The following is a 22,509-nucleotide window of genomic DNA, read 5'->3' as shown; positions in this document are numbered from 1 at the left end:
GCTGTGTTTAGATTTATTAGTCACACAATCATGTATAGAAAATAAATAACAGACAGACCATCAGAATTAATGGTGTATCAAAATATTAAATGAATGAATGAGTCATATGTAATAACAGTTAAAGAAATTATTTTTAATATCAGGCTTTTTGCTTATCAGTGAATTTGAAGTTTTACTTAATTGACTAATGTTAACAGATTATGGATACAGTGGGAAAACTTTTCTTTGCTGTATCTTAACTATATGTTTCTCGATCGCAAGATTTAAATGTTTTAACTTCTGTATTTTGAAACTCTGCAAAGAGAAACAGTGAGGAAAAAAAGAATAGTGCTGTGTACTGATCCGAGCCAGATGATTTAATGCATAGTTAACAAGATGAATTATTGATAACTGCATAGCGACAGGGAGGAAAAAGGATGCCGGGACAAAAGAATGAGTGTAAAGAAAAACCTAGTCAACAGAGCAGAAGAGGACTTAGTGTGGGATTCTTTTAATTGGACTTTGAAAGAGTAGGAGACATTTCTAACCCAGATGGAAGCATTTAAATTGTATCCTACTTGTTTAAGGGCCACTTTGACACATAGTGCGAATTTGGTCAATTTGCGCATAAAGTGCGCATGAAGCAAGAATCGTATGCAAAATCTTAATGTCTCATCCACCTGTCGCTACAACTATTTGCGCACACCAGCAGCTGAAAGACAGAGTGTGCCCTGTGCAAGCCCATCAAACCCTCTCACGGCAGGTGTTGTCCAAATTCCAGGTGACATGCACAAACATCTAACACGGCTCGCATGGCACTTAGAAAATGTGTGGCCATTCGCACTATTAACACAACAACAGTCAGCAGACAATCATTGTTGTGCTGGCAGTGAAATTTGTATAAGTGCCCCATGAGTGTGGCTTTGGTGTGTGCGTTAAACTGACAAGAGGTGTGGCCGCCGACAGAAGCAGCTGTGGAGATCTGTCGATCTGCACATCCCAGCTGAACAACACGTACCGTGTTTGGACGGACATGGACTAACAACTGTCCATTGTGATGCGCATGTGTCAGCTATGTCACGTGGACATAAATAAAAACATATATCACTGTGGCAACAGGTTGCAGCGAGCAAGCGCACGCCTGCTACCCCAGGTGATCCGGACCATCAGGTCATAACACGCAGCAGGCAATCTGACTGTCACGTCACCCACGTGAGCTCTGTTCCACATGACGTGGTGTCAATCCTGCGACGCACCCTCCACAAGACATGCGTGTTGGGCAGGACACACGCGGGCTGGCTGGACGCTGCAAGCAGATGTGGACATGATCAGAGCACACTGCTACTCATTCATGTCATTTCATGACTGTACGTAAGTGACCATGGGTCATCTACAGAGAAGATGGATCATAATTGTATTGCCCACTTGATAAATGCGGTATTCTATATGGTGTGTGGTTTTACGTCCATGTCCTTTCTGATATCAGGCAGTTGTTTCCTGCAGCTTTCAAAGGAAAGTTTTTGACTGGCAACCAGAGCTTTTGGAAGGCATGGGTTTGATTTCCCGTGGGTGGCATGTCATTTTTTTTTTCCACACATCATGCAGCTGCTGTGAAAAGCTGCTGTGTTCCCATGTGCATGGAACCGTCGCAGCATGTATTTTTAATTTATTTTTTCTTCAGAGCAGCTGCCACCACAGTGCCAGCACTGCACTGTGTTCCCACATGCATGAACTGTCACATCGGCATCGTGCACGCCTGCCCGTCAGCGCAATGTTTTGTGGTGCACTCATACGAGCTCTAACGCCATGAGTCGCCCTGGAGTTGTACATATTCGCACTATGTGTGAAGGGGCCCTAAGGCTGGAGTTCAGCTATACGAGGTCTGTTAGAAAAGTAACAGACCTTTTTATTTTATGCAAAAAATATATGGATTTGATTCATATGTTTTTACGTCAGCCAAGCTTGAACCTTCGTGCGCATGCGTGGGTTTTTCCACGGAATGATTTGAGCTTTGCTCCATCAGAATTTTTTCAGAAACTGTTAGAGACAGGCAGCTGGAAACCATTCGGAAAATTCATTTGGCTTTCGGTGAAATTTTTTTGGGCTTCACAGAGATTAAGGAGTGTTACTACTGCTTTAAGGACGGCCCACAATGGCGCACGGTGCACCGCGATCGACAGGCAGAAACGACCATTTCATTTCTAAATGGATGGCTGTATGGCTCCGGGACCATCGTGTGCAATTTCTCTGGTTATCACAAGAGCTGAACATCAACCATTTTCTGGCAGATTTCACTTTTAACAAGAGATTTTGTCATGGAAAAAAATGCGGAGGCTTCGCGCGTCACGACGGATTCGCTGATGGAGCGAGACAAAGAACACATCCGTTTTGGAGTGTCAGAGGACAAGTTGGGACATGCCTATCTTGGCTTTCAGTGGCTTACCAGTCGAGTGAGTATAAGAGAAATTGTGGAGAGCTGGGCATGTTGAGTTGAAAGGTCTCACATGTAAATAAATGGTAAATGGACTGCATTTATATAGTGCTTTTCCATCTGCATCAGACGCTCAAAGCGCTTTACAATTATGCGTCACATTCACCCCGATGTCAGGCTGCTGCCATACAAGGCGCTCACTACACAGACCTTGTCCAAGGGCCCTTAGTGATTTTCCAGTCAGGTGGAATTTGAACAGAGGATCTTCTGGTCTCAAGCCCAACACCTTAACCACTAGACCATCACCTCCTCACATGTAGATGTAGGAGATTAGTGCGTGTATGGTGTCACAGAAGGTAAAGCTTTACAGCGGTGGCACAATTATCTGTTGTCAAGTGGCAAAGTTTACTAGAGACCAAAAGTCCAAATGCTGTCTAAGGTTTTCAGCTGATGGCTTCTTTTTAAAATGTAAACTTGGAGTTATTAGAAATAAAATATCCTGACCTTCACTAATCATGATGGGAAACTCCCCATCAACTGACTTTGACATTAGTTCTGGCTTCAAAGCCATTACTATTGCATAGTAGTGACTTGGACATTATTTCCTTACAAGTACTGGTATTGTGATGGGTTCCACATGTACTACTTGTCTCCCAACTAAGCTTGTGACAGGGCTAGTCCACAGGGTGCCGGTCTCCTACAAACGGCCACAATCCAAAAAAGTGCAAAAACAGGATGAAATGGCTTAACCCCCCTCCCCCATACTAGTAGCTGCAGGCTTGCCTCATCTACCATTTCACCCTTGTCCAGACATGATTGAGCTATTCAACTTTGAACAAAAACCGCAACAAACGTTAATCAGGGCTGCTTCTGCTTCAAATTTTTACCCCAGTGGAGCATGTTCAAAACAAGTATCAAGCCGTAGTCACTATGAATACCGTTTAAAAAAGTTCAAACATGCCTGAAGCTCTTAAGACTACAAATACCTGAAGGTTAACGTGTACTATCAATAAATTTTAAACACTTCAAAAATTTTATCCCAATTTAAAGCTGGTGATGATGATGACCATAACTAGTATGTATAGTAAATTTATTCAAGATTGACAAAGATGGCTCAAGAAGTTACTATGATGCTTCAAATGCACCCTGATTTGCTATAATAATAACAATAATAATATTAAGAAGAAGAAAAAATATACAAGCTGAACATTACAAAGATGAAGAGCCTATCTGTTGTGGGCTGCCTGCTCTGTTCTGCTGCTGCTGCTTTCTCTCCTCTCTGCACAGGTGGCGTGCCTCAAGCTGATCAACACACCTGTTTCACATTCCATCAGCTCCTGTATATCAACCCCGTCTCTTCATTCCATCCTCGCCAGAAACTCAGCTAATCCTCGCGGTAAGCTTGACCTCGCTATTTTCCCAGAAAGAATATTTTCTGACTTTTTTGGTGTTCCCGCACACCTTTGTCGGAGCTTCAGCTCAGAGCTGACACCCTCCTTGTTGCTGCTGTTCCAAGACCAGCTTTTCCTGCAGCCTGGGCGCGGAGTTCTCACACTCAACAATCCACCAGCTAAGTGTCTGTCATTTTTGTACACACGAGCAGCTTCACACGGAGCTCTGCGTGGAATATTGTATAAACGGAACTGTGAACTCTTTCTAATAACGAACATAAAGAAGAAACTGAACTGAATTATTCTGTCTAATTATCTGCATATCTGGACCAGCTGTGATAGTTTGACCCTAATTGACTGTGAGAATCACTTCTGGAAAGTATCGGCTCAGCACTCACCCATCTGTTTCTCCTTCTCAGCCACGTCGACAGCTTGCAGGCGGCCACCTGGCTCCGGATCCACCCACCAGGACAGAAGTACTCTGGGCTGCGGTTCTCCTGTTTCCACCGCTGTGCGGGCCGGTCTCCACTCAGATAGGCAGCATTATAGACTCTGAACACTCTGAACATTTCTTGCTGTAATAAATCCGTGTTTAACACATTCCTTTTTGCTCCCTGCTTCTGGGTTTGTTTTCCGTTCACACCCGAACCGTAACACTATCTTTCAAACCCAAAATTAAAAGAAACATAAAATCTGATAAAATGCAAACTCAATCAACCATGAATGAGCCACTAGACATGAAAAGAAGGAAAAATAAGTAAGTCTGAAAATAAAATCAGAACTACTAAATGCTTATCACACACTAACATAGACGTTAGACCCAAATAAATATAAAGCAAAAGCACAGAAACGATGTGTTTCACCTCCAGGGTGTATTCCTGGTGGGTATGGCCGGCTGGAGGTGGTACGACTCTGGTCCCCATCGCCTCCTCCCGTGATGCCTACACCTCCTCCTCCCTTAATCCTTGCGGACAAATTTTCAGTCTTTTCCATGTTTCAGGAGGCAAAGAAAAACCGGGGACAGAGGAAAAATATAGAGAAAGAGATGCATTAGTGAGAGGAAAGGGTAAAGTTTGAAGGACATTAAGAGCAGCATGAACAGAAAGTGTGGAGGGGGAGAGAGAGTATCGTTACGGTTCTTTCAGACCCACTGTGAGGTACATGTGGTAACTGAATACACACCTGGGAATACCGTACACACTGTAAGATGTGGATCTTATGTTTTACATTGAACAAGTATCTTTGATGACTTCAGGTGAAAGCCAAGCTGGCTGGACTTTGTCCTCATCTCCTGCTCTAGATGGTGCCTTGATGCCTTTTTTGTTTAATACGAAAATATGAGATGCGGGTCACAAAAGCTAAGAAAGTGTGCTGCCTGTTCATACAGGTGAATACGGTAGGTTGCTCTGTAACCTAATCACTCTCCTGCTGGGTGATCATGCCTACACCATTTATACACCAAGAGCACCAGTGGGCCACATGTTCCACCCATCCATCAACACTCTCTTCTGTTCACACTCAGACAGTAGATCGGATGTATTGTGAGCGTAACATGACAGTTGTATACGTTTTCAAGGTATAATAGAAACAATAGTGAGAACAGTGTGGCTTATTGGAGATGGGTACTCACAATACTGCTGTCGGACAGCACGGGGTCAAACAGACTGTCCAGGTAATGGTCCATTCCCCTCTGCGTCTGACCATCACTCAATGTGTCCGCCTCTATGAGACACAAACATAAGAATAGTTTTAAATACGATCATTATGCTCTGCTAGAGTCACTTGGGTTTAATCAAATAAAATATATTTTACTTTTCTGTATATAACTAGGGCAGCACGGTTGATTAGTGGTTAGCACTGTTGCCTCACAGTGAGAAGGTTGTGGGTTCAATTCCCATGGCCTTTCTGTGTGGAGTTTGCATGTTCTCCCCGTGTGTGCGTGGGTTTCCTCCGGGTGCTCCAATTTCCTCCCACATCCAAAGACATGCGGGTTAGGTGGATTGGAGTCTTTAAATTGTCCGTGGGTGTGTGTGTGGGTGTGTCTGTGCTTGTTTGTCTGTTTGTGGCCCTGCAACAGACTAGCGTCTGGAATCATCTTATGCCGTGTGACTGGGCCATAAGTCCGACACCACTCTGCATGATTCTGGCTATGAGTATACTCGATATAAAAACCGGCTTTTGTACTGTGTGAAAACATTCAGCTGGTTGAACGAAGTCAAACGAAAGGCTAACATTACAAAAACTAACCAAACGATAAGAAACCGTCAAGAACGACAGGAAAATGAAATACGGATGAATTGAGGTTTTCGTTGCCCTTCGTTCAAATTGTTCGACAGTTTAAAAATCCTGACGAAGCAACCGCTGCAGGACCAAAGCTGAGCGAAGTTTAAACTATGTCAATGAAAGTCAACGAAAGTCCAGATTTCTTGTTTCATTAGGGCTTCATTGTCCTTCGTTAAGTGTCATGTGACTGGGCCATTATGAAATCGCACATCCAAAAAGTGGCAGATTTCAGTTCGAAAACGTTCTGACAGCCATCTGTGGAAGTCGACACAGTTGGTCAAAATCAGCCGGCGGCCCCGAGTGTGATGCACATGTTCAAAATTTTCTTGGCACTGTTGAGATGGGACAGCTAGCCGACAACGATCCATGTATAATCTGACGACCATCTGGCCACAATTTACATATTCTGATAGCTTCAAACAGCATTTGAAATGATCTGATCACGGTTGATTAAGCTCTGAGATCGATGGGTCACAGTGAAGCCTGCCAACACGTTGTGCCATGTTTGTCCACCTCCACTGAACCCCGGCCAGGGAGGGCAAAGGAAATGTTATTTTATAACATGTATGTGGCACTGTGCGCGCATCAGAGGCTCGGCGCAGTGTCGCAACGCAGGTGAACGGGATGTCACCGCTGTAACGCAGGTATTATGACACATACACATCCTAAGTCTGTAGCAGATATGACGTGGAAATATTTGCCCAGCACATGACAACATAAATAAACATGTAACTCGCCTCCAGTACCCTGTGCTCCACAGCGCAGCGGAGACAGCAGGCCAATTCCCTTTCACCTAGCTCCTCGGTGTGCTGGCAGCATCGATCAGCTGACAAATAAATAATCCACCTCTGGTATGAATAAATCCTAGGTCAACCTGTTTGTGCGCTCTCTGGATGGACAGCTCCTGTGCTCGCGTGCGCATGCGGAGTGGCTGGTACAGCATTTCTGAACACATATACACGCAGCTGAGCGAACATTTCGGCCACACACTCGCACACTGCTTTGATCACCTGTTCTACACACGCAAGCACACGCGGCTCGTTCAGCCATTGTGAACACACACGTGCAGCTGAGTGGACATGCACTCATCACTCTGATCACCTGTTTACGCATGTACATGCGTGCACTCCACCATGTGAGACCCACACTGATGAGATGTCAGTTTAGTGCTGGGAATGTGAGGACGAGCTGAGATTTGATTGCGTAGGTGAGTGAGTGGGTGAGTGATAACTCCAATGTCGGTGCCGTCTGACAGCAGTCTGTGTCATCTGATTGTTGTCTGAAATATGTTTGGGCTGCATCCTGCAGGTGTGCACAAGGCAGTCTGGATGCGTTTGGACCACGGCTGGCCACGCCTCTTTTCCTCCCGACTGCGTTGGATTATGGCAATATTTTCCGTGTCGGAATGGTTCCTCCACATTCTTGCTATGTGTGACGGGGGCTTAAATCTTATACACTGTATCTTTAAATTGTTGTAGCACTTTCATAATTTGTGATATCAAAATGCATATTAACTTGATACTATTATATGTGTTTGTACCGTGGCTGTAGTAACCATCAGAATCAGGCAGACTGTAGGCTGGTCTGCTGCTGTTGAGAGGACTGAAGGGAGTGAGCTCCTCATCTGAGTCAAAACCACTGCCGAACAAAGTCCTAAGAGAAGAGACAAGAGGATCACCGACGTAATCTGATTTTTGGTGCACAATGGAGCAGTTGCATGTTTGAATCTTTTGAGTACTGACAGGCTGGTGTTGGCTCTGACTCGAGTAGGATTGTCAGTGCTGATGATGAAGTAACTCTTCTGCTTTGGAAAGTCCACTGGAAGCTCCAGATCTGCAATGAGGTCCATGACATAGTCATGGCCGGCTAACTCCACCCACTGGCCCTGCTCCTTCATGAGAACTGAGCTCCCCTTCCACCAATCAGACACTCCCCTGCAAAACCACACATTTCAAACAAGTGGCTATAGCTGTGCGCATGCAAATATTTCTGTACTTTAATACTTTGGACCCACAGCAGGATGTACAGGTGGACAGGTTACCGACCTGTGACGCAGGATAAGTCCAGCTAAATCCTCACCACTGGTCCAGGAATGGACTGGGCATAAGAATGAGCCTGCTACAGACAAGACAGTAGGAAATATGACAAACCAGAGCTCAGTTTTATTACATTAATGGATTTGAAATCACTGCAGGTGTTTCATGTTGACGAACTCAATGGAATACACTGTGCAGTACAAATTCACCTGACATTCCATCAGCTGATTGTGACTGGCTATGAATAATCAATTATCTCAGGCTGTAATCAATATCACTCAATCAAAGTGATGCCTGCAGTCTCCTTGCTGTGTACTGAGGTGTGTACTCATTTAAAATGCTGCCAAAAAGATTAGTCACATGATACTAGCCTGCTTTTTTTGTTGCAGCAACAAACATTAAAGGGGTCATATTATATTACACAGCTTTTCAGCAAGATAATACTTATAGGTTATCAGGTGTCTCAAAAACAGTTCTTAACATCTGTAGCCAAATAGATCCCATAGGGTCCTGAAGTAATTCATACTAGAAAAAACAAAAATGGCAATAAAAATAAATATAACGCAATGTTAAAATACTCTCAGACATGAGCATTGTGTTCTTTATAATTTGCATTTGTTCAATTAATTGTTAAGATCCTAGTGTCTTTCATTCAATTTGTACATGTTCAATAAAGCGCCTTTATCAATCAATCAATCAATCAATCAAAAACAATATTTATGTTTATCGCTTCTGCAGGAGGCCTTGCGTGTGCGCATATATGAGCGTTTGACAAGAGTGGAACTTGTGCAAATCAAAGAATATTTGTAGATCACCCTCTGTGCATTTGCAGGAATTAATGAGTTGCGTATACTAACGTCTGCGAATTGTCTTGTAAATCCTTCCAGAGGTGTTATCAGGTTACAAAAACAGCATTTTCAGTTTTAGAAGTGTTCATTTCTCACTAGCTTTTACATAATATATGAGAAAGGCATTATTTCTAGCCAAAAACAAAGCATAGTTAGCATCTAGCGACACCAGGAAGTGACGTCACCATGCTAACTTCTGCAAGATCATACCATAAAATTAGGTACAGACTTTTGAACCTCTTAAAATACCTCTTAAAATAGGTCAAGGTTAGCCATCTTTGGATTTGTCCAACGCCTGTAAATTTGAAGACTCTGGCAGTAATTGGACTGGACTTATGCTGAACACAGACAGACAGAAGGATGGACGAAAAGCCTTCCGGCCATCGGGTAATAAAGCTACTGTTGTTTGGGTGTTGTAGTAACAGAAAATATACAAAAGTTAATTAATTAATTAATTGGTGTTGTATGCCTGCTTACTGCAATTAAGGGTCACGAGTTGTGGGGGTGGAGCCTATCCCAGCAGTCATAGCCTGAGAGGCAGGGAACAGACAGGACGATAGTCTGTTGCAGGGCACTTTACTGACTTGAACAGCAATAAACTTTAGTCCTCTTAGGTGTATTTTTTTATAACTTTGGAGTGAACAGTGAGACACACCATAGCAGTGGGCAGAGAAAAAAAAAAATCTGGACCCAGTCTTCCTCATGCTCACCATCAAAGCAGTGCACATGTACCACCATGATAGCCTTCTTCCTATTGGCTGTCCACTCCAGCAGTGACAGCGGATAGGTCCGTGCAGTATCGCACGCAGAGCCTAAGCTCAGCTCAGATTTCTGATTGGCTTGGATGAGCCTGTGTTGCAGCAGTGACTGACACCCTGCAGGGGCGTGGTCAGATACAAACCTGAGGAGGAAAAAGACCATTAAAGCTGTGCTGTCACTGTTATATTAAGACAAACCGCCTTAATTTCCACTTTGGACATCTTACTTAAGGAGGTATTTGTCCATTTTGGGCGATGGGGCGAAGCTACAGACGCACGCTAGCAGCAGCAGCCAACCCCTCTCAGCGTTATCTACGTTTATGTTCCTCCACACCTGGTTGACAACCTGAGACAGAATCTCATCCCGTAACCCTGGTGACGACAGGCCCCGCTGGATGATGTAATTCCCAAATAAGTTCTCCTGTGCCCCATTGAGGTGTGGGTCGCCCATAAACCTTAATACCTGAAAAGGATAAGGAACGATAAAACCAAATATTTACTGACTGCCTGACATCTGTATTACTTGTTGTGTCTTTTATCCCTAAAGTCTTTAATTTTCCAGTGAATGTTATATGCTTTGCTGAAATTGTTCTCCCTCCCCTCATTAAAACACTTGGGATTTACTGTTCAACCTGACAAAAATTTCACACCAAAATCAATACTGTTCAACCAGTGCAAAAATCTACATGGAAGGCAGCTTTTATTATTCAAGTTGACCAATTTTTCCAAATTGCAGCAGGGCCAGAATAATACCAGGTTCTGAGATGACTGCAGATATGGGTTAAATACCTGAATGATTGAATCCATAATTATTGGGGGAGATGATGGTCTAGTGGTTAAGGTGTTGGGCTTGAGTCCAGAAGATCATGGGTTCAAATCCCCGCCTGACTGGAAAATCACTAAGGGCCCTTGGGCCCTTGTATGGCAGCACCCTGACATCGGGGTGAATGTGAGGCATCATTGTAAAGCGCTTTGAGCGTCTGATACAGATGGAAAAGCGCAATATAAATGCAGTCCATTTACCATTTACCATATATTGATTTGGTAAGGTGTCACCAGTAATTAATGGTGAAATATGGATAAAAGGATATTGTTTTTTTGTTCAGATTGTCACATCTGGGACATGTTTAAGGGACTTTGTCCACCTTTCTTTGGGCAAGTTACAGGCATTTTTATATCCATACATTCAGTCATATTTGTGTAGTTACACAGCGGAAGCATGTCCAAATTAAAAGCACACACCCCCCCCGGCGTTCTACATGAGTATTCAGTGCGCATGTGCGAAACAATGGAACAATGGTCTATTAAGCTCAAGTTTTTAAGTCCAACACCTTGAAAACGTTTACAGCGCTTCATGAAGTGAGTTTCTGTAATTTTGTACATTTGAAATTATAGCTGGTGTGAACGTGTGTTTTGATGTGTGACGCTCAGAACAGTAACGCAGCACTGAACCAACAGCAGGTGTTTCTTTATGAGCTCCATAAAGATGTTGAAGCAGTCTACCATGATGAAAAGCTGAAGAGCTTCTCCTCTCAGGTTGTCCTCCAAACGGGTCAGTGGAGATTCTAGAGGGGCCAAAAGCATCCCAAACTTTGGCTCCTAAACAGAAAACAGGACCAGCAGCAGATTTCACTATAATCTTTTGTCAGTATATATAGGTAGTGCATTGGAGCACAACTCACGGTGAAGTAGATCTGCACATAGCGGTAGAAGGGGTAGTTGTTGATGTCCAGAGGCAGAGTGAGCTGAGCATCCTCCTGGATGTGAGGAGCCTGCAGCAGAGCCAAACAGTCCGAGTGCAGCTCCCTCTTGACTGCAGACAGGCGACCAATTAATGCAAGTACAAAATCCTTCAGAGGACAAAACATTTTCTGAACCTAACTTTTCAAATATTTATCCATCCATCCATTTTCTATTCCCGCTTACTCCAATTGAGGGTCACAGGGGGCTGGAGCCTATTCCAGCAGTCATAGGGTGTGAGGCGTGGTACACCCTGGACATTATGCCAGTCTGTGGCAGGGCCACATATAGACAAACCAACACATTGACACTCGCATGCAAACGGACAATTTAAAGTTTCCAATCTGCCTAACCTGCATGTCTTTGGATTTGGGAGGAAGCCAGAGCACCCGGAGGGAACCCACGCAAACACGGGGAGAACATGCAAACCTCCACACAGAAAGACCCCAGGTGGGAATTGAACCCATGAACTTCTTGCTGTGAGGCAACAGTGATAACCACTCATCCACCATGCTGCCCTATAAATATTAATCTTCAACAAAATTAAAACACTGAGACCAGCTACATACAAGGTCTGTTAGAAAGTATCCAACCTTATTATTTAAAAAAAAAAAACATATGGATTTGAATCACATGTGATTGCGTCAGACAAGCTTGAACCCTCGTGCGCATGCGAGAGTTTTTTCATGCCTGTCGGTTGCATCATTCGCCTGTGAGCAGGCTTGGAGTGAGGTGTGGTCCACCCCTCTCATCTATTTTTTATTGCGAATAAATGTCTGAACAAATTGGAGCTTTGCTGCATCAATTTTTTTCCAGAAACTGTGAGAGACCTCCAGGTGGACACCATTCGAAAAATTAATATGGCTTTCAGGAACGATTTTATGGGGATTAAACAGATTACGGGGTGTTACTGCCGCTTTAAGGACTGCCCACAACTGCTGAGAGCGCGGCACGCTCCCAGCCCCCATCGACAGGCTGACACCCTGCTGGAACAACCAGATCATTTCCAACGTGAAAGCTTTGTTGATCCGGGACTTCATCTGACTTTCACAAAAAGGCAGAAGATGTGGACATCAGCACTTTTTCCGGCACATTCCACCGTTACAGGAGTTTTTTTCATGGAAAGAAAAGCGGAGGGACGCGCCACGGCTCCGTTCATTACACAGGACAAAACCACCTCGGTGTTGGTCTCTCAGGATGGCTTTCAGGTGGATTCCGGTTGCTTTCCAGTCGTGTGAATATCCGATTGTGACTGTGCATGAGCTGGCTCGTTGTTGCCCGCAACAAAAATGGCCAAAAATGACAAATGTCCCAGTATGAATAACGGATATATTAATAATATATAGCGAATATATGATGAACAATCACGGTTATATAACGCATGTAGTGAGGAAACTGATCCGACACATTGAGATTATCACGGCAGTATTACGGGTGTATTATGAATGCATAGCGCATGTGTTGCACGTGCACGGCATCTGCATTGCGGTCATAAAAGAAGCGCACTCGGGCCGTCGGCATCACTATTCACACCAACAATACAGCCTCTGGAGCATTTGCTGGACTTGGACAAGTTGATCACAGAGTTAATGTTCATTTTGGAGCGGGGGGGGAGCCGCTTGGGGTGTGAGATGGTGTTTTTTCTTTTTTTTTTTCTTTTTTTTTGAGTGACTTGTGGGTAAACAGCAACTCTTCCTTTTGTTGGTGTTGCAGCAGCTACATCTTTGTGGATCTGCACAGCCGGACCGGCACTGACTGGCAAGTATGTCGCTTTCTGCCACATATAGTACTTTGGGTTTACGTGATGTGTTTGTTATGCATTCACAGATTGTGAAAAAAATACATTCGCACACCAAACAGGAAATGTCAACTCTCCACAGTTTGTGCATGATCAAAATTGCACGCAAGCACACACCCACGCCGAGCTTTTCGTCTTTTCTGCATTCTGCTGTGAGCAGGTGCTTTTAATTTGACACACAAACAAAGACGGTGGCATAAGACATTAAAGGCACTACACTTTTCACTTATGATACCGGGAGCATGACACAAAGTCATTCATGGTAACAGTAACATAACACTTAACTACACTGACTAAACCAACTGAACTACAAAACCACATTAAATCAATAACACTAACAACACTGTTAAACTAACATGAACAACAATAATGACATTCAAAACCCCATGGTGCACTGCAGCACAATGTCCATGGTTAGCTAAAATTACTCATTTCTCCAAAAATATTTGACCCATCACCTTTCCATTTCTGGTGCGTTCATCATTGACCCAAAATATAATAGCATATCAAGCAGCAAATGTCAGTTCTCCTGGTTTCCCGGTGATCGAAGCCATACGCACGCATGCACACAGAGGCCACTTGGCTATTATAATATAGATTTGTCTACTTGCAATTTAAACAAATTTGAACAACATAAGCTAAATCAAGCTTTAAAGCCAAGTAAGATTAAGAAAGCAAACACAACTAGCAAATGGAGTAATATGGTGTTTTTAATGAATAAGTAGAAAAAAAAATTTTAAATGGCAAAGATGTTGTTTTTCAGAGAATGTATGGACCAAATCACTTGTGTCCACTGCTTTAGCTGAACCAGTCTCTGCTCATTGAACATGAAATCATTATTGTTATTTATTAGTTACCGTTACTTTGTTGTGAAATGATGTTTGTGCATCAGATGATAAATGCACACACACACACACAGACCGATGTGCACGCACCTGCAGCCACCTGCAGCAAAGTGCCCAGCTCTGCAGGGATCACCAAGTGCGTCACATTAACCACCTCCCTCTTGGTCAGCTCCTGGAAGAGTTGTTCATTTGTCCACAAAATTTTCCACATTAAGAAAGTATAAAAAGATAAAGCCTTTCTGCAGTATCAAATCATCTGCATATAGATTTTGTACGTCTATGTGTGTAACAGTGCTGCATAATCTCTTATGTATACCATTTCTCTTCTCCTTCTCTCTTCCTCAGCTTTCCTCTGAGCTTCAAATGTCTTCTGCAGACATGTAAAAAAAGAAAAAACAATTGCAACACAATTTCCAGATGGAGAGAAAGGTGCAGAAAAAAAATGGTACTTTGTCCGCATGAATGACTTGTATGAACACAAAAACAGGTCACAACCACACTTTACTGTTAAAAGAAGTCCTTTTTCCAAGTACACATTAAGTACCTTGATGTATCGTTTGCGGTTGACATACATGTGAACAAGAGATCGAAACCGAACCAGACTCTCCCTCATCTTCACATAACGCTTCCTGGAAGACCAAGGACAGTAACATGATCAAACAGCAACCGTGCAGCAACAATTTGCTGTAAACACATTTAAATTCAAGATAATAACAGCAATAATAATATTTCTGTGTAGGCTCTCAGTTGTCCAGATGGTTTCCATAGTAGAGAAGCTTGAATCTTCGACTGGACTGGGTTGCTTGACGCGAGGATGTTTCGCTTCAAATCGCAGAAGCTTCCTCAGCTAAAATTCTTGCTCTGGAAGTCTGACTTCTGTCTGACTCTTGTAGAGACGAATGAACAGAAGCCAACAAAAGCTGGAATTTTAAACCTAACCAGACCCCTCCTACTGAGAGGCAGACTGCTATAGGCTAGTGACTAAACAATAGCTCTAATTAGCAACTATTGTGCTCTAGTTAGCACTCTCCTAATGACAGGGCAGCTATCCCTCCTAATGATGGGATGAATGCCTTTCTTGATGGCTCCCTTGATGACTCTCCTGATGACGTGAATGACTCATTACCATGAACAAAAGACTGAAACTCCTTTGACCTGAGTACCCCATTGTAAACAGGGGATAAAGCGTGTCTAGGAGGATTTTGGGTCTTAGAATTAGAAGACTTCATTTTAAAATATTAGACCTCCAAAATAATCTGGATAGTCTGCACAAAATGTTAAAAACTTTAGTGGGGGAAGAGGCCCATAATAAGATCACAAAGTTCATTGTTAAAATTCAAATGGCTGAGCATTTAAAAGTAAGGAGCGGCAAATCAGGAAGTTTCACAACCTTTTAGTGCAGAAAAGGCGTATTTTCAGTGGGAGTATTTTTAAAGATACACCCAGACAAATTAGTGACAACAGGGAAAATTGGGTAAAGAATCTCTCCAACAGGGTTCTTACACAGACAGAAAAGGATGTGGTCGCTAAAGGACTAAATTTCTCAGTGACCCCTAAACATATACCGACAGTAGATTACATCACTGCAGTAGAGTCAGCCATTAAACATAACATTTTGTCAGAGTCAGAAGCTGGGGACCTCCGACTAAGAGTCACAGCAGTGCTGAACAGTGTTAAGCCTCCTCCGTCCAACATCACAGGAGAAGAACAGAAAGCTTTGTCAGCACTGAAAAAGGACCAAAGCATCCTTATCCTGCCAGCGGATAAAGGCAGATGCACGGTGGTCCTGAACACATCGGACTACGAGGCCAAGATCAACAACTTGCTCAGTGACTCCAACACATATGAACGTCTGAAGAGAGACCCCACGAGCGGCTATAAGAAGAAAATCATTAGCTACCTCCAAAACCTGGAGAAAGAGGGACTCATCGACAGGCAGACATACTACAGACTGTACCCTGGGGATGCCACTCCGTGCATCTATGGACTGCCCAAAATCCACAAAGAGGACGTGCCACTCAGGCCTATTGTATGTAGTACAGATTCCATCACGTACAATTTGGCCAAGCACCTCAAGTGGGTTTTGGCTCCTCTAGTGGGTAACTCAGACCACCATGTGGAGAACACACAAGATTTTATGAACAAGATCAAGGACCTACAGCTGGAGGCAGATGAAACTATGGTGTCATTTGATGTGACATCGTTGTTCACCTGCATCCCCACCGCTGAGGTCGTCTCAGCTGTGAGGCAGAGACTGCTGGAGGATGTGTCTCTACTTGAAAGGACCAAACTCACACCAGACCACATCTGCCAACTCTTGGAGATCTGTCTCAACACCACGTATTTCCTGTTTAGGGGGAATTACTACAGGCAGATTCATGGTTGTGTGATGGGGTCTCCGGTATCCCCCATTGTGGCCAATCTGTACATGGAGCGAGTGGAGAAGACAGCCTTGACGTCTTTCACGGGCATCTCTCCCAGTCACTGGTTCAGATATGTTGATGACACATGGGTTAAAATCAAGCAACAGGAAGTTGAGGACTTTACAGAACACATCAACTCGGTGGACGCCAACATCAAGTTCACACGTGAGAAACGCCAGAAACAACCATTTAGCCTTCTTGGACTGTGATGTTATGATTGCAGAGAACAGGCAGCTCCAGACAGGGGTTTACAGAAAACCAATTCACACTGACCAATATCTGCTCTTTGGCTCAAACTACCCTCTTGAACACAAGCTCGGGGTGATCAGGATGTTTCAACACAGACCCTACAGGTGCCCACAACTGCAGAGGGAAGGGCTAAAGAACAACAATGTGTCCGGAAAGCCCTCACAGTATGTGGGTACCCACGATGGTCCCTGGACAAAGTGCAGAAGTCCCAGAGAACAAAGAGACCAGATAGACAGGAGACGGAGACAAGAAGAAGAGGAGTGTCTCTCCCTTATTTAGCAGGAGTAGGGGAAAAACTACAGAGGATCTTCAGACAGCACAAAATCCCAGTTTACTTTAAACCGATTAACACCTTGAGACAGAAATTAGTTCACCCTAAGGACATGATCCCTAGTTACAAACAGAGCAATGTAGTGTATTCTACCAGATGTCAGGAAAACTGTAACGAATACTACATAGGTGAGACTAAGCAACCTTTACACAAAAGACTATACCAGCACGGCAGAGAGGGCACCAGTGGACCTCAGTCTGCAGTTCATCTCCACCTGAAAGACACTAACCACACGTTTGAGGACAAGGAAGTTAAAATATTAGCCAGAGAAAAGAAATGGTTTGAGAGAGGGGTCAAGGAGGCATTCTTTGTGAAATGTTTGAAACCCAGCCTTAACCGGGGAGGGGGTCTGAGACACACTTTATCCCCTGTTTACAATGGGGTACTCAGGTCAAAGGAGTTTCAGTCTTTTGTTCATGGTAATAAGTCATTCACGTCATCAGGAGAGTCATCAAGGGAGCCATCAAGAAAGGCATTCATCCCATCATTAGGAGGGACAGCTGCCCTGTCATTAGGAGAGTGCTAACTAGAGCACAATAGTTGCTAATTAGAGCTATTGTTTAGTCACTAGCCTATAGCAGTCTGCCTCTCAGTAGGAGGGGTCTGGTTAGGTTTAAAACTCCAGCTTCTGTTCATTCGTCTCTACAAGGGTCAGACAGAAGTCAGACTTCCAGAGCAAGAATTTTAGCTGAGGAAGCTTCTGCGATTTGAAGTGAAACGTCCTCGCGTCAAGCAACCCAGTCCAGTCGAAGATTCAAGCTTCTCTACTAAGCAATAATAATACTAATAATAGTTATTATTTATTTATTTAGCACTCTCAGTTGTATATGCAAAGTGCTGCACAAAATAAAATACATTAAAAAGAAAAAGAAATGCAACTTAAGTGGACTGGAAACTTTCAATGAACTGTAGATGTGTGTGAGAGTGTGAATGTGTCTGTCTATATGTGGCCCTGTGATAGACTGGCGTCCTGTCCAGGGTGTACCCCGCGTCACGCCCTATGACTGCTGGGATAAGCTTGATCCAGCCCTCCCGTGACCCTTGATTGAAGTAGGCACATATAGAAAATGAATGAATGAATAAATGCAAACATATAATTCACACTGATGTAAAAAAAAAAAATTAATAGGAAATGCAGACAATACAAATTAAAAAAATAAGATAAAAAACAATTACGGCAATGACGGCGCACCTCGTGAGGAAGCCTCGGCACTGCGCCTGTAGCCCAATGATCTTGTGGCGGAAGGCCAAGTAACGTTTCCTGACGAAGAACATGCGGGTGTAACGTTGCAGGGTTAGGGCGGCGAGATGCCGGGCACGATCCAGTTTACTCTCCAACAGCTGGTAGACTTCCTCCTTCAAAAACAACTGCCATTCACACACGTCACATCCACATAAGTGCATCATTTAAAAAACCCACACAGATGATGGGTGATAAATGGACGTTTCCATCCACTTGATTACCCCTGTGATGATGACTATTAACATTGCCTCATATCAATTAAAAATCTGCCATAAATGTTCAGTTTTTGGGGGAATCTAGTTCTTGTGAAGCCCACAGTGCGTGATTTAGACACCCATCAAGATGCAAAAGTTTCATCAAGTTGAAAAATTCTGTACAGATTTACAATGATACTTCCTTTATACCAGATGACCAAACAGAAACAGAAACCTGATGGGATGGTAACAGTATATTACAGTGTATATACAGTATTTCCTTTATTAAATGCCTGTGTGTTTATTTTTTCCAAGTCTGGCGATTATTAACAAAATGCTGCTTGCTGCCTTCACTGTAATATGGTGTTAAAATTCACACATATCCCTGGGTGTGGTGAACCAAAGACAACCGCTTTAGGTCAGAGCCCTTTGCGTCGCTGCGAACCCACTCCAAGCCCCTCTCCATAGCCTCACTTGCACCTCCCAAAAATTTAAACTATACATCAAAATGACAGAGACCACAAGGGCTGTAATTGGTCACTTCACTCCTTCCTCTCCCGTCATATTTTAAACATTTTTGCAGTATACATTTCAATGGCGGATCAAACAGAGGAACGTTTGGCAGAAAAGTGTGGAACTATGACCAACTTCACAACACGGAGCCAAAAAACTACAGACACTCTGGTCCAGAAAAAGGGAGGAAAAAAATGACCAGGGACCAGGAACAGTGGCGGTGCACACCTTGTTCTCCATGTTACACCCCCTACAATTCAGGCAGCAAATTGCATTACAACACTCACCAATGTGATGGAGAACTTTGAAAAGGGTAATGCTCCCTCGGATGTGAGAGTTATCAAAAATAAAAAGAAAAAAGAAAGAAAAAGAAATACTGGAAAATATAGCGCCTCGCAGTTACGCAGATTTTTTTAGTCCAATTTTGCATGCTTTTTTTTTTTTTTTTTTTTTACAGCGCATTGTGCTCTGCATCCTCATCAAGCAGGCCAGTGTTCTGTCGAGATGACGGGACACCTGTTGCTGCACCGCGAAGGGAGAGTACGCACATTGTGTTCTGCGTGTCTGTTTATAAGAATCTTCTCGCCCAGAAGAAAAAAGAGCGCCAACAACTACCCATAACTGTGTTCTTCACTCGGAAAAAGACACCTGCAGTGAGGTGTGAGTGGAAAAAGGCGCGACAGTGGAGCGGCGCCAGGACGAAGAGTCACGATCAGAGGAACTGTGAAATACTGGTCAGTTACTATTAATAATTTCTTATGTGTCCAACCTCGTAGGTTGATCGTTAAAATTAAATTTGTTAGTTCTAAAAGCCATCATAATTATTTATAGGAAAACGTTCTATTTTTATTTCTCAAACAAATGTTTGTGTTATGTGTCGACGTGGGTTGAGGAGCGGACCTGCGTCTGATGGAACCCAGCGCTAAAATAACCAGAAAGCGGTTCCAATAACAAAACAATTTATTCTTTCCACCCTCTGGTGCATAACAAAGTGAATGAACAAAAGATGCGTCAGTCTGGTGGAGTGAAGGCTGGCACGCTCTCCAGCGCCTAAAAGGATCGAAGCCCGGCGCTTCTGGACTCACTTTTACCGCCAAACACCCCCCAGGTGGACACGACAAACCGACTCTCTGCGAAGGATAGAAGAGGTGAGGTAAGTCAGCAGTTACAAGCAATATCCTTCAAAAGGCACACACTATCAGCAACACATTCAGGTCTGTATTTAAGCTTTATGTAAATGAGCAGCTTCTCACAACAGGTGGAGGATCAGTTGTCCGCACGCCACAGCAGTGAGAAGCGAGCTGCCCAATTCTCATCACAATTCAAATATACTGCGTAACAAAATACCAAGTTACTATCAACAAGTAGTCAAACAATTAATCACCTCTGATGTGTGCTGACAGCATGTGTCCCTCACCCTTCCTGCTTCACAGGCACGATGTGTCAAACCCAGGCGCGGTCCTCAGCGTCTCACAAACGAACATCACAAGGACGAGTTCCCGGCAATTCTGCTTGAATCACACATGGCTTAAATGCAGAATGCCATCTAATTATCTGCTTCAGCTGAAAGTCTTTAAGGTTGCATGTGAGCACCATCCACAGGTGCTGCACATAACGTTGAAGAGGGTGAAGGACTCTTCTGCCAGCACCTTCTCCACAGACAAATCAGTTTTCATACCACCTGGAGAGCAAAGAAAAGAAAAGAACACCAAAATGTCCAGCCACACCCCCCCAACACACAACAGTTTGGGCCTGAAAACGGGTTGGTCTCATTTTTCTACTAAGGTTTGAACTTTGAGAGTGTTTACACACGAGAGAAAAGTGAGAAAATGTTAATGCCTGTTTGAGAAAAGTGTATAAAGTGTGTAGTGAGGGGTTTTACAGCCTTAAAACATCTATAATAATTGTAAAAAATAACGGTCTACTTCACATATTTCGCCTATTGCGGGCTATTTTTAGAACATAACTCCCACGATAATTGAGGGACCATTGTATATCTACATGAAAGGTTTATCTTTGACCCGTTGTGTGACTGTCATGCCCAATTGCGCTGTGTTTGCGCTTGTGATGGAGGGCTGTATGTGGGGTTAATCTACTGTCTCGTTTTCGTTTCTCAGATCAGTTGTTGGTTTGGTTTTGTGGTATGCAGATCACTTGACCGAGGGTCTATACATTCAAATAATAATTAAAAATACTGTCATCACTCTTTACTCTTACTCAGTCAGTGCCTTACAACGGTGTAGCCTAAATACACGAGCTTTCTAGGAGCGCACCCAATTCATTACGCATGCTCAGAGGCAGGTACCGTCCGGTGCGCACTTTTTTTGAGCGGGTGGGCGACCCCGCCCACTGTGATAAACTCATCGCCCCCTTAATATTTTTTTTCTGGCGCCGGGCCTGGCTTTCTGTGCCCATGCTACATCACAGCAGTTCCACAAGCGATCTAGGTTTTTTTTTTCCTGATTGGTTAAAATTGTGTCAATGGCGACATTTATGAAATAGTCGATGATGGATGAATTCTGCTTAAATGCCAACTTTCAGAGGTGGATATTTCAGTTGTAAGAGCTTCTTATTTTCACTGATACACATCATTCGTTAGTTCCATTTACTGGAATTTACTATTCATTTTGTTTCCATGTTTTACTCCATTGAATGACTCCACTAACTTTTCATGAAAAAGAGAGAAAGCTATCTATACCACATGGATGTTGCCTTGACAATGAAATATTTAGATGTCATATAAAACAAATAATGAATATTTTCCATTTGTGTAATGGAAATACTTGATTCACTCATTAAAAGATGGAATGTTCCACTCGTGCAAATAATCTTTGCATTACACCCATAAACATTCATATTATTTGGATAACACATGAATGTTATGCTTGTCTGCTCATTTATTTATTCGACCTGTGTGCAGTACTGTCTTTTAAGTCTTGTCATCACTGTGTCTATACATACATTAATTCTTTGTTGTGGTTAATTGTCATCTTATTGGATATTTTTAATCAATTTATGCTGTTATTCATTGTTTAATTGTGACAGAAGGTGTGCATCATACAATAAAACAGGTTTGATCTAGCTTTGATGAAAGTTGGTGAAATGGTCAGAGGTTGGCTAGTAATTCATATTTTGAGGAATATTCAAACACACCTTATTGTGTAATGGATGCCAGGCTGGAACCATGCCAGCCCATTCACCTAACTACAACAGCTTTGCACCATCCTTGGCGAGTGAGATGTGTTACCAAGATGCAGAGCAGACCTCAAATTTGGAAAATGGTGACCATGAACACACAGGAGGAGCATCTCACCTTGGTGACTCCAACATGGAAGGATCCTGGCGTGAGGGGACACAGTTTACTCAGCAACAGCACACAGGTGTCCCCATTTGGAGCTGGAAGCTCTTGTATACCCACCAGGGATTTATACCTGAGGATGACATCAA

The 22,509-nt window shown here is 43.3% G+C and overlaps 1 protein-coding gene across 1 annotated transcript in view; it reads right to left on the bottom strand.

Annotated features, from left to right (window-relative positions):
• The window catches only part of myo15aa (myosin XVAa), a 179,581-nt gene that overhangs the window by 89,184 nt on the left and 67,888 nt on the right, over positions 1-22,509 (bottom strand). Inside the window, exons 22-35 of the mRNA XM_034191347.1 lie at positions 22,376-22,493; positions 18,305-18,480; positions 14,654-14,738; positions 14,426-14,479; positions 14,200-14,263; positions 11,409-11,539; positions 11,230-11,325; positions 9,954-10,189; positions 9,679-9,869; positions 8,130-8,202; positions 7,827-8,018; positions 7,625-7,737; positions 5,432-5,523; positions 4,665-4,785 (exon numbers count right to left, since the gene is read on the bottom strand). Coding sequence (XP_034047238.1) covers positions 4,665-4,785; positions 5,432-5,523; positions 7,625-7,737; positions 7,827-8,018; positions 8,130-8,202; positions 9,679-9,869; positions 9,954-10,189; positions 11,230-11,325; positions 11,409-11,539; positions 14,200-14,263; positions 14,426-14,479; positions 14,654-14,738; positions 18,305-18,480; positions 22,376-22,493 — 1,742 coding nt within the window. The remainder of the gene's footprint in view (positions 1-4,664; positions 4,786-5,431; positions 5,524-7,624; positions 7,738-7,826; positions 8,019-8,129; positions 8,203-9,678; positions 9,870-9,953; positions 10,190-11,229; positions 11,326-11,408; positions 11,540-14,199; positions 14,264-14,425; positions 14,480-14,653; positions 14,739-18,304; positions 18,481-22,375; positions 22,494-22,509) is intronic.

This window comes from Thalassophryne amazonica, chromosome 16 (assembly GCF_902500255.1).
Source record: "Thalassophryne amazonica chromosome 16, fThaAma1.1, whole genome shotgun sequence".
In the NCBI taxonomy this organism is placed as follows: domain Eukaryota; kingdom Metazoa; phylum Chordata; class Actinopteri; order Batrachoidiformes; family Batrachoididae; genus Thalassophryne; species Thalassophryne amazonica.
Note: the sequence above shows the minus strand (reverse complement) of the source record. Positions and strands in the feature narration are given on the sequence as shown.